The 13864-nt window shown below is 31.3% G+C and overlaps 1 protein-coding gene across 6 annotated transcripts; it reads right to left on the bottom strand.

Moving 5' to 3' along the window:
• Positions 1-361: 361 nt before the first annotated feature.
• Positions 362-13609, bottom strand: LOC114176612 (ATP-dependent (S)-NAD(P)H-hydrate dehydratase-like). 6 transcript variants are annotated; one of them, XR_014993645.1, is made up of 9 exons: positions 13378-13609; positions 8732-8760; positions 7977-8053; positions 3990-4147; positions 3223-3299; positions 2992-3101; positions 2780-2911; positions 2086-2148; positions 1241-1968 (listed from the first exon to the last, which is right to left on the bottom strand). XR_014993645.1 is itself a non-coding variant. In XM_085670980.1 (8 exons), exons 2-8 carry the CDS (start codon positions 4228-4230, stop codon positions 1284-1286), a joined length of 909 nt encoding a protein of 302 aa, XP_085527106.1. In that variant the 5' UTR covers positions 4231-4249; positions 7977-8037; the 3' UTR covers positions 362-1283. The 6 variants fall into 6 exon arrangements, 1 of the variants encoding a protein (XP_085527106.1); XR_014993642.1 differs by having other exon boundaries at positions 3990-4249; positions 13378-13608; XR_014993643.1 differs by having other exon boundaries at positions 3990-4246; positions 13378-13608.
• Positions 13610-13864: the final 255 nt, after the last annotated feature.

Below are 13864 nucleotides of genomic sequence, written 5' to 3'. Positions count from 1 at the left end.
AATTTAACGTATAATCACGTATTAATTTGTTCAAAAATAAATCATAACCTCGTAAAATATTTAATACGACCACATTCTCATATCATTAATCGATCAAAGTACAATTTTCATTTGTGTAGAATCTTATAAAACATATAACTATTGGATTAAGTTTGGACTTTAAACCTTTTAAACAAATTTCATTCGCTCGGCTGTATTTTTTATTTGTGGCCACACAATATTGCTAAAACTAACCATTTTTGTAGAGGGTTAAAACTTGGTAAGACAACAATGAATTTATATGTTCAAAGACCACGATCAAAACAGAATGTAAAATGAAAATCCTCATCATAAATTCCATCTACACAGCCACAGAAACGGGAAAGCACAACAACACGATTCATAAAATTGATAAAATATTATATACACTAAACAAATGAATCCTATGAGTTATAATACAATTATTGAATAGTTATTTTAGTCATCAAAATATGATTGTTCTCGTGGTACTAATATCCTGAGAAGGGTATTTCTGAAAAGTATAAATGCAATGAAACTTAGCAGCTAGGTGGGGTGTATTTCAAAATTACCTTAGCCCAATAATATATTATAGTCTGTTAGAATTTCGTTGGCCCAATATTTGACTGGTCTGAATAATGAACTGAGCTGAGTCATCATAACATACTGTAACCATAGAAGTCGAAAGCTCTCTGGAACGGTGGGAATTGCAGGTATTGCCAAGTTTGTGAATCGCCGTATCGTATCCTCTTTTTACCCTTTATCTGCGTCAATTTCAAAACTTCTATTTTGCTTCAATCAAACTATGTGTTTCTCTAACATTTCTGGTAAGAAATTGAAAATTCAATTGGTTTGTTGAAGAAATTAATAATTGTCGGCATGCTTACTATTACGAAGAAATTAACTTCGCAATTTAGTTTTTATGAGATGGCCATTTTTTAAACTCATCTCTGGCTATGACCACTGTTAACTCCTCCGAATTTCTAAGAGATAAAAGTGCCTGTGTTGTGTTAGTAGGGACTGTTGTTTGCTCATGCTAATGAAAGATGGCATGAATTCCCGATTATTGTTGGACTGTGCAAAAAGTTGCATATTGATTAGGCCTTTAGGTTTTGGTGGAACACAGAAATGTTCTATAAAGTAGTTCATATAGCCAAATCGGTGCAAATCTCCACCAAAACCTAAAGGCCTAATCAATATAGCCATAGGAGACACCCAATACGTGCACCAAAACAGACTAATCTAAAATGAAAGACTTCTTTGTTGCCCTTGCAGAATACTGTTATTCAAGGAAAATCTTTGATCCCCTCCTCCAAAATAAAGAACAAAATAAGACTTATATTTGTGAAAGAACTACCTGTGTCACCATCACTTACAAGATCAGAATTTCCTTTCCTAAGGATAGTAACACCGCCAATCCTGTTCATTAACAACAGTCCATAATTGTCAATAAAATGGAGCATTGAATCACAACATAGATAATAGTGAGAAATAACTAAACATTGGGGATCAAAGCAAACTACTTCAGCATTATGCCATCATCTAACTCCCTTTATTGTTCAAAGATATTAATCTCCTTTTAGCAAAAACAATCAGGAGCTGAGCGAGTAAATTTAAAAACACAATGAAAACTAACAGATGCTTTTTTACCACTCTATTAGTCCAAGTACAAGTATGGATGCACAAAATTTTACAACTCAGACTCATTGTCTGGATACATGTTTCATAAACATCACAACACACAAAAGAGCAATTGTCTGAAAGCATTGACATAAAAGAAGCTAGTATGTTGAATCAAGGAACTTACTGTTTGGCAAGAGATAGCAGTTGTTGAGGAGCATCTACATCATTTACTTCACAACTCAGTACTTTCTGAACAAGACGCTTATATTCATTGACATTTGGTGTTAGAACAGCTAAGGGGTAGCCACGAACAAGGTCAAGATTATTTGTAACAAGAAAAAGACCATCCTGAACAACACCCAGAAATTTAATGAGAATGCTCAAACATAAAGACTGAAAAAAAAAATGAAAGGATTCACATGTTGGTCAACCTTGTGCTAGATATCTAAAACTCAACATACCTACCCCATCTATAACTATTGGGATATTTGACTGTCTTGCATGTCTCATAAGTTCACTCACACAATCCTGACAATATTGAGCAAATTTTGAATTAAAGATGGTGGACAGTGGCTGAAAGAATGTCATGAAAGCATATAAAACAATATCATACAACTGAAATAAGAAAAATATATTGTCTGCAGCACAAGTTAGGGAGAAAACCTTCAGTACCAGAAAGCATTAAGTTTCAAGAATTATGCCTTACAACATTTTAAATCAAATGAACCTTTCATATGTATTAAAAAAACCTTGAGTTATTCTCCAGTAGTCTATTTCCATAAATGAGTGTTTTTTGTAAATCACTATATTATAGTTTGCTTGTTTTGTTTTGTTTTGTTTTTTATAGAATGATTCACGGTGGAAATTAGCATCACATGAATGAATTAGATACACCATACATGTTTAATGATAAAATGGATGGGATTTACCATCCTAACATTAACATGTTACACTTAAGAGGGAATGGTATAGGAATAGAGAAGCTCTGACCTAAGATCGCATCTTGTAGTCTGAAGAAACACAACTCACTAAAAGACTAAATGCATATACCTCACTAAGAATTAGAAAGAAAAATTATGAATTTAAGATAAAACTCGAAAAATTAAACACCATGTGTAATAAAAGAGGTACACAATGAAGCATTCAAGAGAAAACATACCAGAAGAAATGGGTCTCTTCCAAGGCCTGGACCAACAACAAGGCAGTTAAATCTTTCCATCCACTTATCAACTTCAGAAAGAACCTTGCTTGCTATGGATCTCTTGTTTTCGTCCTTGAAATTAGTCTCTCACTAAAAACAACACCCACTTGGTTTCGAAATGTTCATACAGGGGCACAATATAACATTAACTAGAAGACTGGATGTTATACCCGACACTATAAGATTCTTCCAAAACAGGGTGCACAATCAACTCAGGACTGTAGCTTTTGATGACAGGAGCAGCATCTTTTGTACAAAAAACATGGGACAGATCTGCACCCTGCATGGATGGGAAAATAATGGGATAACTTGAATTGATAGAAAAGTTTTTCTTTCTTTTTCAGATCAAGAATTCAGTTAAATGGCAAAATGCAAGATATGAAAGGAATGCTTGCACTAACAATTTTTAAGGCCGAAATTGCAGCAAAATATGGAGCTCCTGTGTACTCACGGCACCCTCCAATAACAGCTATATTTCCTGATTTGAAACATAAGTGAAGGAAACATTAGACATGTCTTCTTCTTCTTCAGCCAAAAAATAAAATACAATGATACAGGGTCCTGGATTACTTTTTCGCTAACTGAATGAATCACCAATTTGGGCTGTGTTTGGTTTTTCTTTTGGGGTGCTACAAACTCAATTTGAAAAATAAACCCAGTTTCATGGCATGTTTGGATACCCTAAAAAATAGGTCTGCACATCAAAATTTTGTTTGAATACTGAAATTTTCAGAAACAAAACTTAGGTTGCCTCGCAAATTCACTTTCAAAACTTAAGCTTGGATAAGTTTAATCTGAACTTAAGTTAGCAAACTTATATCCAAACATTGTCTCCCAAATATTACCCTTACTATCAAGTAGTCGTTGAAGTAAAACTACATATATGACTAATACTCCAAATACAATATCCATTAATTAGTCCGTAAATTCATATATTTCAGTAACTTTCAGGAACCATTTTAATGTTTTTTTTTAATATTTAGGAGACTACTTATCATAACTTCTATTAATTACATATATATATATATATATATATATATATTCTGCTTTAGGCACCGTTTAGAGCAAGAGTAATACATCATGTACTAAATCATGTACTAAATCTATGGTTTATTCTCTAGTAATAGAATGGATCATAGAAAGATGCAATGCAAGGATGTTGTTATACCAGCCTGGCCTTTATGTCTGGTAGGATCAAGGGTAGGAGTAATTGCTCGAATAACACTCTCAGAGTCAACCTCAATAGACCTTAGGGCTTGCATATCTCTAGAATGAGGTCTATGATCAATGGAGCCTTCCACACACCTTATCAAGAATTGTTGTCTTCTGAAAACAGGAGAAGAAGACAATATGCAACTTTTTGCACAGTCCAACAATAATCGGGAATTCATGCCATCTTTCATTAGCATGAGCAAACAACAGTCCCTACTAACACAACACAGGCACTTTTATCTCTTAGAAATTCGGAGGAGTTAACAGTGGTCATAGCCAGAGATGAGTTTAAAAAATGGCCATCTCATAAAAACTAAATTGCGAAGTTAATTTCTTCGTAATAGTAAGCATGCCGACAATTATTAATTTCTTCAACAAACCAATTGAATTTTCAATTTCTTACCAGAAATGTTAGAGAAACACATAGTTTGATTGAAGCAAAATAGAAGTTTTGAAATTGACGCAGATAAAGGGTAAAAAGAGGATACGATACGGCGATTCACAAACTTGGCAATACCTGCAATTCCCACCGTTCCAGAGAGCTTTCGACTTCTATGGTTACAGTATGTTATGATGACTCAGCTCAGTTCATTATTCAGACCAGTCAAATATTGGGCCAACGAAATTCTAACAGACTATAATATATTATTGGGCTAAGGTAATTTTGAAATACACCCCACCTAGCTGCTAAGTTTCATTGCATTTATACTTTTCAGAAATACCCTTCTCAGGATATTAGTACCACGAGAACAATCATATTTTGATGACTAAAATAACTATTCAATAATTGTATTATAACTCATAGGATTCATTTGTTTAGTGTATATAATATTTTATCAATTTTATGAATCGTGTTGTTGTGCTTTCCCGTTTCTGTGGCTGTGTAGATGGAATTTATGATGAGGATTTTCATTTTACATTCTGTTTTGATCGTGGTCTTTGAACATATAAATTCATTGTTGTCTTACCAAGTTTTAACCCTCTACAAAAATGGTTAGTTTTAGCAATATTGTGTGGCCACAAATAAAAAATACAGCCGAGCGAATGAAATTTGTTTAAAAGGTTTAAAGTCCAAACTTAATCCAATAGTTATATGTTTTATAAGATTCTACACAAATGAAAATTGTACTTTGATCGATTAATGATATGAGAATGTGGTCGTATTAAATATTTTACGAGGTTATGATTTATTTTTGAACAAATTAATACGTGATTATACGTTAAATTGATGTAAAATTGATTAAAATCTATTTTTTAATGCAAAATAGTAAGTGTTTGGTTTTCAGAATCAATTAAAGAATAAAAGAAATCATATTGAATGAAAAATAATTAATTTCTTATTTCTGTATTAGAGAATTGATTCAATTAAATTATTTCTCTAACACTGAATCAAACACACTCTTAATCATCAGAATGATGAGAGAAAAATAAGTTCATAATAAACAAGTTATAAAATATGAAATTTGAACTTGTTAGTTTACCTTTTCTAAAAATTAATTTTAAGCTATTAATAAGGTATAAATGTATTTTAAAATTTTAATTTGAGTATACTTTTATAGTATATTTTTGTTTCGAAATCCTAACGATCTTCTGACGTCCATAAAATTCAAAAGTCGTATATATAAAAAAAAGTTAAATATATGCATACATTCACTATGATAAATTGAGAAGCATAATTATAAAATAATGACTTAAACCTATTTATAAAATAAATAGATTAATTATATATATATATATATAAACTTAATTAATTAGCAACTTATCTCTATATTTATATTTTTCTATATAAAAAAAATCAATATCAACTTTTATTAAAAAAAACTTAATTTGATATTTTTGTTAAATTAACATTATCGTCGTTTAACATTTTCTTAATAACATTTTTTAATGATTTAACAAGTGACACTTTCTAAACTAGTTAAAACCAGTATAATATAAAGAAAAAAATTGATTCTAGTAAAAAACAACAAACTCAATTAAATAAAAAGTATAAAAATTAAAGTGAATCCTAAATTAAATATTATATATATAAGAAAAAAATTCGAATCATTTTCACGTTGACACATCTATCATGTGCAACAAAAACTTTAAACCTATCTAAAGGAAGATAAAAGAAAATCATCTCTTAGGTTTAGGCTTTTTATACCGGTAAAAAAAGACTTTTTATACCGTTTCTAGCATCGGTATAGAAGCAGGTGGTATAGAAGGTTTGATCTTTCTACATCGGTTCCATGGCAGGTATAAAAAATTATTTTTTATACCATTTCTAAAACCGGTATAGAAAGTCCTCTTGAAAATGAAAAGTTATGTAAGAAAAAATGACTTACTATACCGATTATAGTTCCAACCGGTATAAAAAATTACACATTTTACACCAAGTATGACCTCAACTGGTATAAAAAGTGATTTATTATTTTTTTTATGAAAAATTCGTTTATGCTTCTTACCACATACCAAACCTGTATATAATTACCCAAAACATCAAAAAAACAAATCTCATTCAATCTAATATTTACATGAAATTGAATGTAATGTTTATATGAAATATAATACTACTCCAAAACGAATTACTACATAAGTCATAAAACACCTAACATCATCTTATATATTGTATATAATTACCCAAAACTTCTAGAAAACAAATCTCATTCAATCTAATATTTACATGAAATAGAATCTAATGTTTATATGAAATATAATACTACTCCAAAACGAATTACTATAAGTCATAAAACACCTAACATAATCTTATATACTGTATATAATTACCCAAAACATCCAGAAAACAAGTCTCATTCAATCTAATATTTACATGAAATAGAATCTAATGTTTATATGAAATATAATACTACTCCAAAACGAATTACTATATAAGTCATAAAACACCTAACATCATCTTATATACTGTATATAATTATCCAAAACATCCAGAAAACAAGTCTCATTCAATCTAATATTTACATGAAATAGAATCTAATGTTTATATGAAATATAATACTACTCCAAAACGAATTACTATATAAGTCATAAAACACCTAACATCATCTTATATACTGTATATAATTATCCAAAACATCCAGAAAACAAGTCTCATTCAATCTAATATTTACATGAAATAGAATCTAATGTTTATATGAAATATAATACTACTCCAAAACGAATTACTATAAGTCATAAAACACCTAACATAATCTTATATACTGTATATAATTACCCAAAACATCCAGAAAACAAGTCTCATTCAATCTAATATTTACATGAAATAGAATCTAATGTTTATATGAAATATAATACTACTCCAAAACGAATTACTATATAAGTCATAAAACACCTAACATCATCTTATATACTGTATATAATTATCCAAAACATCCAGAAAACAAGTCTCATTCAATCTAATATTTACATGAAATAGAATCTAATGTTTATATGAAATATAATACTACTCCAAAACGAATTACTATATAAGTCATAAAACACCTAACATCATCTTATTTAAACACCTAACAACAGTTTTTATTGAACAGAAGAAAAGAAAGTGGCGAAAGAGAAGTGACATATGAGACAAAGAAGGACAAAATTCACAAGTTAAATTACTAAACAATGAGAAAAGCCAAATTCTTCTACTCGTCAATTTCTTAAAATAAATAGGAATCCTTATGAATCAACTGAAAGAAAATAATAAACGAACCATGGAGATTCAAAATAGATGGGTGAGAGAAAATTATTACCTTAAAAGTGAGTTTTGTGAAATGAAATTAAACAATAAACCAAAGTCTAAAACATGAATGATGTGTAGAAAATAAAAAAACATGTATGATTTAGTTTGAGTACATCAGTATATGAATAAACCACTGCTAAAGAAGAAAGAAATAATCAGATCCATACCAGAAAACTAAATCAGAAGTCAATTCATTACAAGTATAGTAACCACCGAACTGACCTTGGAAGGATGCACAGAAGATCGATATTACCTATCCAAAAGTCTTCCCAAGAATGAAAACCTCTGCAAAACAAAAACTAAAACCTCTTCAAAACAAAAATGCTTCTACTTTTACATCCAAATACGAATTACATTCCCGATTAAATCAAATAATTTTTTCAAATACTTTTAGAATGAGATTCGTTGGATGCAATGTCATTCGCTGGAAATGAGGTTTAGCACGATTTTTCTTTCTTTCTTAAATTAGACTTTGATAACTTTAAAAGTTACCTTATACTGATAAAAGAAATTTCCCAAAAATATGTACATAATAATTGAATAACACGACACGAATGAATAAAGTTACTCTCAAATCAAATCTCAATAAATAATAAAAACCTTACAAATCCATCACGTGATGTGTCTAAGCTCCTCCAACATGCTTTTTTTTTTCTCGGAATCTTGACTTGGTAGTGAGTAATACTAGAGTCTTGAATTTAACTAAAGTTTAAACATGCCTTAAAAGTAAGCTGGTTTAATTTTGAAAGAACATATATAAAATATTTCAAAAAAAAAGAAAAATCTTCGTGCCTTCGAAAACTAAGAATAATTATAAATATGTAAAACGTATAAACATTATAATTTCTTAGAACTAAACAAATTATCGTAACTTAAAAACGAAATGATCGTAATTTTCAAAAGAAAATAGACATAAATGAACATAACTTCAAAAGAGGAGAGTGAAGCATTATACAATAGTCAATGTTGCTTCTTACCAAAAGGATCTTCCCTTCTTGTGCTGTCTCTGCAGAAAAAGAAAACAGAAAAAAAGAGAGAGAAAATAAACAAGTGAAGAACAAAGACAAACAGAAATAAAGTTGAAGTTCCTTAAAGAGATCATGAAAGTTTACACACTGACATAAAAGGTGACGTGTGTCATCAAAGATATTAACCTCATTTATTAGACATTCGATTTTATTTTATTTTAGTCAGCAAACCAAAACAAAACATTGCCTCACTTTCTCACTGCTCTGTGTTTTACCTTCTACTTACGTCTATCAGAAAATATAACAACTCGATTTCCCCATCCCCAGTCTTCCAATCTGAGAAACTAAATAAGTCGACATAAAGTAATTCAATAGAGGTGACACTTCAACACACATCATGTAGAGAAACTTTTAAGCTTAAGCAATTGGGAGAAAACAGAGATACGTTTGTCTGACACATAGGAAAGAAAAGAAAAATAACATAAAAACAAGTAGGTAGAGTACAAAAGCAAAAGCAAATAACTAAATTTGACAGATAAAATAATTAGAGTAATTATATACAAACTTATCGTTTCACTAATACTTACAATTGTTTGTATTGTCTCTCTTTTCTTATAGCAACGTATGTGAAGATTGGTATGAAGGTTTTAATTAAAAGATGGTTGAAATTCAAAAAGAGGCTGTCCAATTTAATGGTGGGAACAAGAAAGGAGACTCAGAACTCTGTCCAATTTAATGTTCAGCTGTTGAGAGAGCCAACACATCGTTTCGCTTATAGATTTGTTTCTTCTGTCTCTCTCCTTCAGCGCTTTCTAATTTATGTTCTTCACTCTTTCATGCCCTCACATCATAGTACTACTTCTACTCTTGCATTTATGCATGCATTATCAATTATTAACATTCATCATCAACTCCACTTTCCTCTCATCATCAACGTTATTTCAACAATTATGAGTCATTGATTGGAAGAAAAGACTTAGATAGGAAAACCTGCCACTACTTTAACACCAAAAAAGAAACCTAGTGCAATGGCCACACTTTTTGTTTAGGGCAATGCATTTCAATTATCAGTTCTAAAGATTTTATCACACTGGCCTGGCAAGAAGCAAATTAAAAAGAAAAAGGTTTATGGTGTGCGGTGAAAGGAAAGTAAAGGGAATCTTTCTAAGATATAAAAATAGCTTATATCTTACGTGAAAATAGTTCAAACTGATTTATTCAATTATAAAAAAAAAAATTAAAATCCAGGTGCTTATTATAACCAACTCATATTTGGGTGGTACGTTCATGAAGGGAACACACTCTACACACCAACTCATACATTTTGACATATACAATAAAGTAGTATCACAATTTTCTTGTTAGTGTGTCTCCTTTTGGTGAATTTTCGTAATTAATTAATTTCAAAGCTACTACTCCTAAAATGTTTCTGCCACTGCACCTATTAATCTAGGAGGGAATTCTGTGACTCTGAATGACTAATTTATTCCATGCCTCGTTTAAGAAATTTCATTTCAAGTTTGAAAGAGACTACAGAAATCACGTGAATTTGAAAGTGATCTCCATGATGTACATTGAGTCCATTATCTTCTTTGGGCCTTTGGTCCTTAACTCATTTAAGTTTGATACTGATATTCTAACAGTTCTTGTTTTGTTCACAAGAAAAAAAAAAGCAGTACTGGTAAGCCAATTGAAGAAATGGTGCTTTAATAATGCGCAACTAAATAATGTTGCTTCCTAAGTTCGATTAAAATTAGAAGTTTCTATGGAATTATTTTTTGTATTGACATTCTATTTGAAATTTGAAAACAGTCACTACATATAATTGTCTGATAATCTCGAGAATCACACCTTTAGAGATGAACACAAAAGGCTAAAACATATCTTATGGAGAGCAACTCAGAAGTTAGTCATAAAAATCTATTGGTCTATTTGGAAAAGAAAAAAAAAAACAGGAAAAACAACACAAATAATGATTCCTCTTTATTTGATGAAAAATAAAAATTGACTTTATAAACAAAATATTCTTCTCTTTTCCATTTTGTTTCCTATTTGACAACCAAAGGAAATGTTATGACTCCCACCCAGTACATGAGATCAGTGTGTTTTCTCTTCATTTCTGCTAATAAAAAGGAAATGAGAGCACACAGAGGAAGAATATTCACTAAATACAATCCAAAAGAAGAAATAATTAAGTAAAATATATTTAAATATACAAAATAAAGCAGATGAAAAAAATCTAGAGAAGCTCTACTCCTGAGAGAGAAGACTTTTGATAGTCTTTATCCAAGTAAGCCTTTAGTAACAGACATAACTAATGGATTTCATATAGTACAACCTATGATCAGAAAACAATAATCAAGGAAAAAAAGAAAAATGATTGATCACAACTATTAAATTTCTATTAGAGATAGTACATATTTGCAATTAAGAGTGTTCTTTACAACTATATTCCCTTCATGCTTAAATATAGCAACAAACATCATGCCACCTAACCCATTGCACGCATAATTTGGCCACAAAGTTTACGATTATTATGTAATCCTTGCATGTCTCTGCTTTCATTTTATGCTGCAAGAGTCACACTCTGCTACTCTCAAAACTTCAGTGTGTAGTTCTTATAATTTACAAGGAGCACTTTCATTTAGCATGCCACTCTTTTCTTTCACATAGTAGGACTAAAAGGAGTGAACTGCACCAGCAAAGAGATTTTGTTTAAATATGTTTTAGCAACTGAGTTCAATCCATTTAGTCCACCCTCTCCTCTGATATTTTGGTTTTTAAATTAATGGCTGGAACCATGGTTATCAAACTCGCAGGTTGACTCGTACACCCGTACGAGTCTGCGAGTCATGACAGTGTTCACGGGTTAACTCGCATATAAACTCGTTTTTTTTCAAACTCGTAATGAACTCGGAGTAAACTCGTCGACTCGTACCAAACTCGCGAGTTCGAGAGCGAGTCACCGAGTTCGAAGAACGAGACGAATTGACACAAAAACATGTTGTTGGCTTTCGGATTTTAAGCCCAAACCAAAACCCCAATGCCCCAAATCGAAAATCCAAGCAAAAATAGAGATCGAAACCCAACTCGAAAACCCTAATCGAAGAAGAAGAGAAGATCGAACTTGAAAACGTTGACCTATTTCGAAATCTCAGCCCCGGTCATTCACGTCGCAGCTCCGATCATCTCGCACGGCAGCTCTGATCGCCTCGCGTGGCAGCTCCGTCGGGTCGCTGGTTCAGTGGCGTCGTTGTTCCCTTCTTCTCTTTTCCCTCTTTCGAATTAATGACATACGTATATAATATATCTTTCTTTGTTTTTTATTTCATTTTTTTTACTTTTACTGATCATTACATATATAATATATTATATATCTTTCTTTGTTTTTTTATTTCATTTTTTTTCTCTGGCTTTTGTTGTTGTTCTGTTACGTGTATATATATATATATATATATATATATATATATATATATATAATATATCTAGTTTTGCTTTTTATTTATTTTATTTCTGGTTTTCTAAAAATTAAATTATTTGATTTTTAATTGATTGAGACTGGTTTATAATGTCTGGAAGTGAGACTGGCAAGATAATGTTGTAGATGATAAAAGTAGAGGATTGGGGTCAAAAAGTTTAGTGTCTGCAACCTCTGGACATGACATTACTACCTGCCCAGAGGTTGCAGACACTAAACTTAGTCTAAACCAAATATTAAAACCAGAGTTTAATAGTATGTCCATGTGTTGGTATCTGTACAACAAAAGCCAAAATATAGGTATTTGGATTGGGCATTAACGACCACACCGAAACCTTTTTATCTCAATTATAGGGTTCGCAACTTGAATATACCAGAGAACTATCCACTAAAAGACCAACGATTAACTTGCACAAAGGAGGCAAGTTCTAGTTGTCTTAGTCTATTTCAACAAGAGTCATCACTTGTCAGGGATCACGATTTCATGATTAGAATTTGGTAGCTGGCTTCATGCAAATTCTGTCAAATCACTAATAATTTTGCAGAATTTTGGAAAATTCTGAACTATTCTCTTGAAGAATTTAGCAGAATCCAAATAATTACTGTTCAATTCAATTATAATATTTCCGCTTCTGTTCAATTCAATTCTAGTGTTTCGGATAAGGAATTGTTTACCCAGTGTAGTCACCTGCTTACGAAGGGTGACCACATTCATTTGAACCAATACCCGAAGAACAGTCTTCAATATGCATACAACCTCATGCTTCTGTTAAAAGTCTAGAGCATGCATAGCTAAGGGCAAAACCTCACATTACATTTTCCGCTGGGATCAAGATTATCGAACTCGCGGGTTGACTCGTAAACCCGTACGAGTCTGCGAGTCATGACACTGTTGACGAGTTAACTCGCATATAAACTCGTTATTTGTCAAACTCGGAGTAAACTCGGAGTTAACTCGCTGACTCGTACCAGACTCGTGAGTTTGAGAACGAGTTACCGAGTTCAAAAAACGGGATGAAATGACAGAAAAATATGTTGTTGGCATTCAGATTTTAAGCCCAAATTAAAACCCCAACGACTCAAATCGAAAATCCAATTGTAAGCAGAGATCGAGACCCAAATCCCAAACGGAAAACCCTAATCGAACGTTGACCTATTTGAGTTTGATATTCATCACCTTCGACGCCGTAGCTCCGCTCGTCCACGTCGCAGTTCCGATCACTTCGCGTCGCAGCTCCGTCGGGTCTCTGGTTCAGCGGCGTCACTGCTCCCTTTTCTTTTCCCTCTTTCGTTGTTCCCTCATGCGTACGCATTCCCTTCTTCTCTTTCTCCTTTTACTAAACATTATATCTTGCTTTTATTTTTCCATTTCATTTTTTTTGTTTTTCTGACTTTCGTGTTTGCTGCTGTTACGCGTGCATATATATATATATATATATATATATATATATATATATATATATATATATATATATATATATATTGCTTTAATTTCTTTTAAAATGTTCGTTTATCTTATATGTTGAAGTCGTGTTTTAATATTTTAATTTATTTATTATATAAATATATCTTTTAATGCATTTTTTTATAAAATATATATTTTATTTTATATATGTATATTGTACGATATATTTTTCATATATAAATGGTAATATGTTAATATG

Source organism: Vigna unguiculata, chromosome 3 (genome assembly GCF_037176805.1).
Source record: "Vigna unguiculata cultivar grain cowpea cultivar isolate G323 ecotype 2 chromosome 3, ASM3717680v1, whole genome shotgun sequence".
Classification (NCBI taxonomy): domain Eukaryota; kingdom Viridiplantae; phylum Streptophyta; class Magnoliopsida; order Fabales; family Fabaceae; genus Vigna; species Vigna unguiculata.
This window is presented reverse-complemented; position numbering and strand designations above follow the sequence as displayed.

Excerpts from the sequence above, each read along its gene's own strand:
- LOC114176612 (XM_085670980.1), bottom strand. The coding sequence starts at position 4,230 with ATGCTAATGAAAGATGGCATGAATTCCCGATTATTGTTGGACTGTGCA. Across the intron at positions 2,906-2,996 it reads TTTTGGAAGAATCTTATAGT|ACTAATTTCAAGGACGAAAA; the intron begins GTCGGGTATAAC and ends TTTTAGTGAGAG. Across the intron at positions 1,417-1,804 it reads CTGCTATCTCTTGCCAAACA|GATTGGCGGTGTTACTATCC; the intron begins GTAAGTTCCTTG and ends GTTAATGAACAG.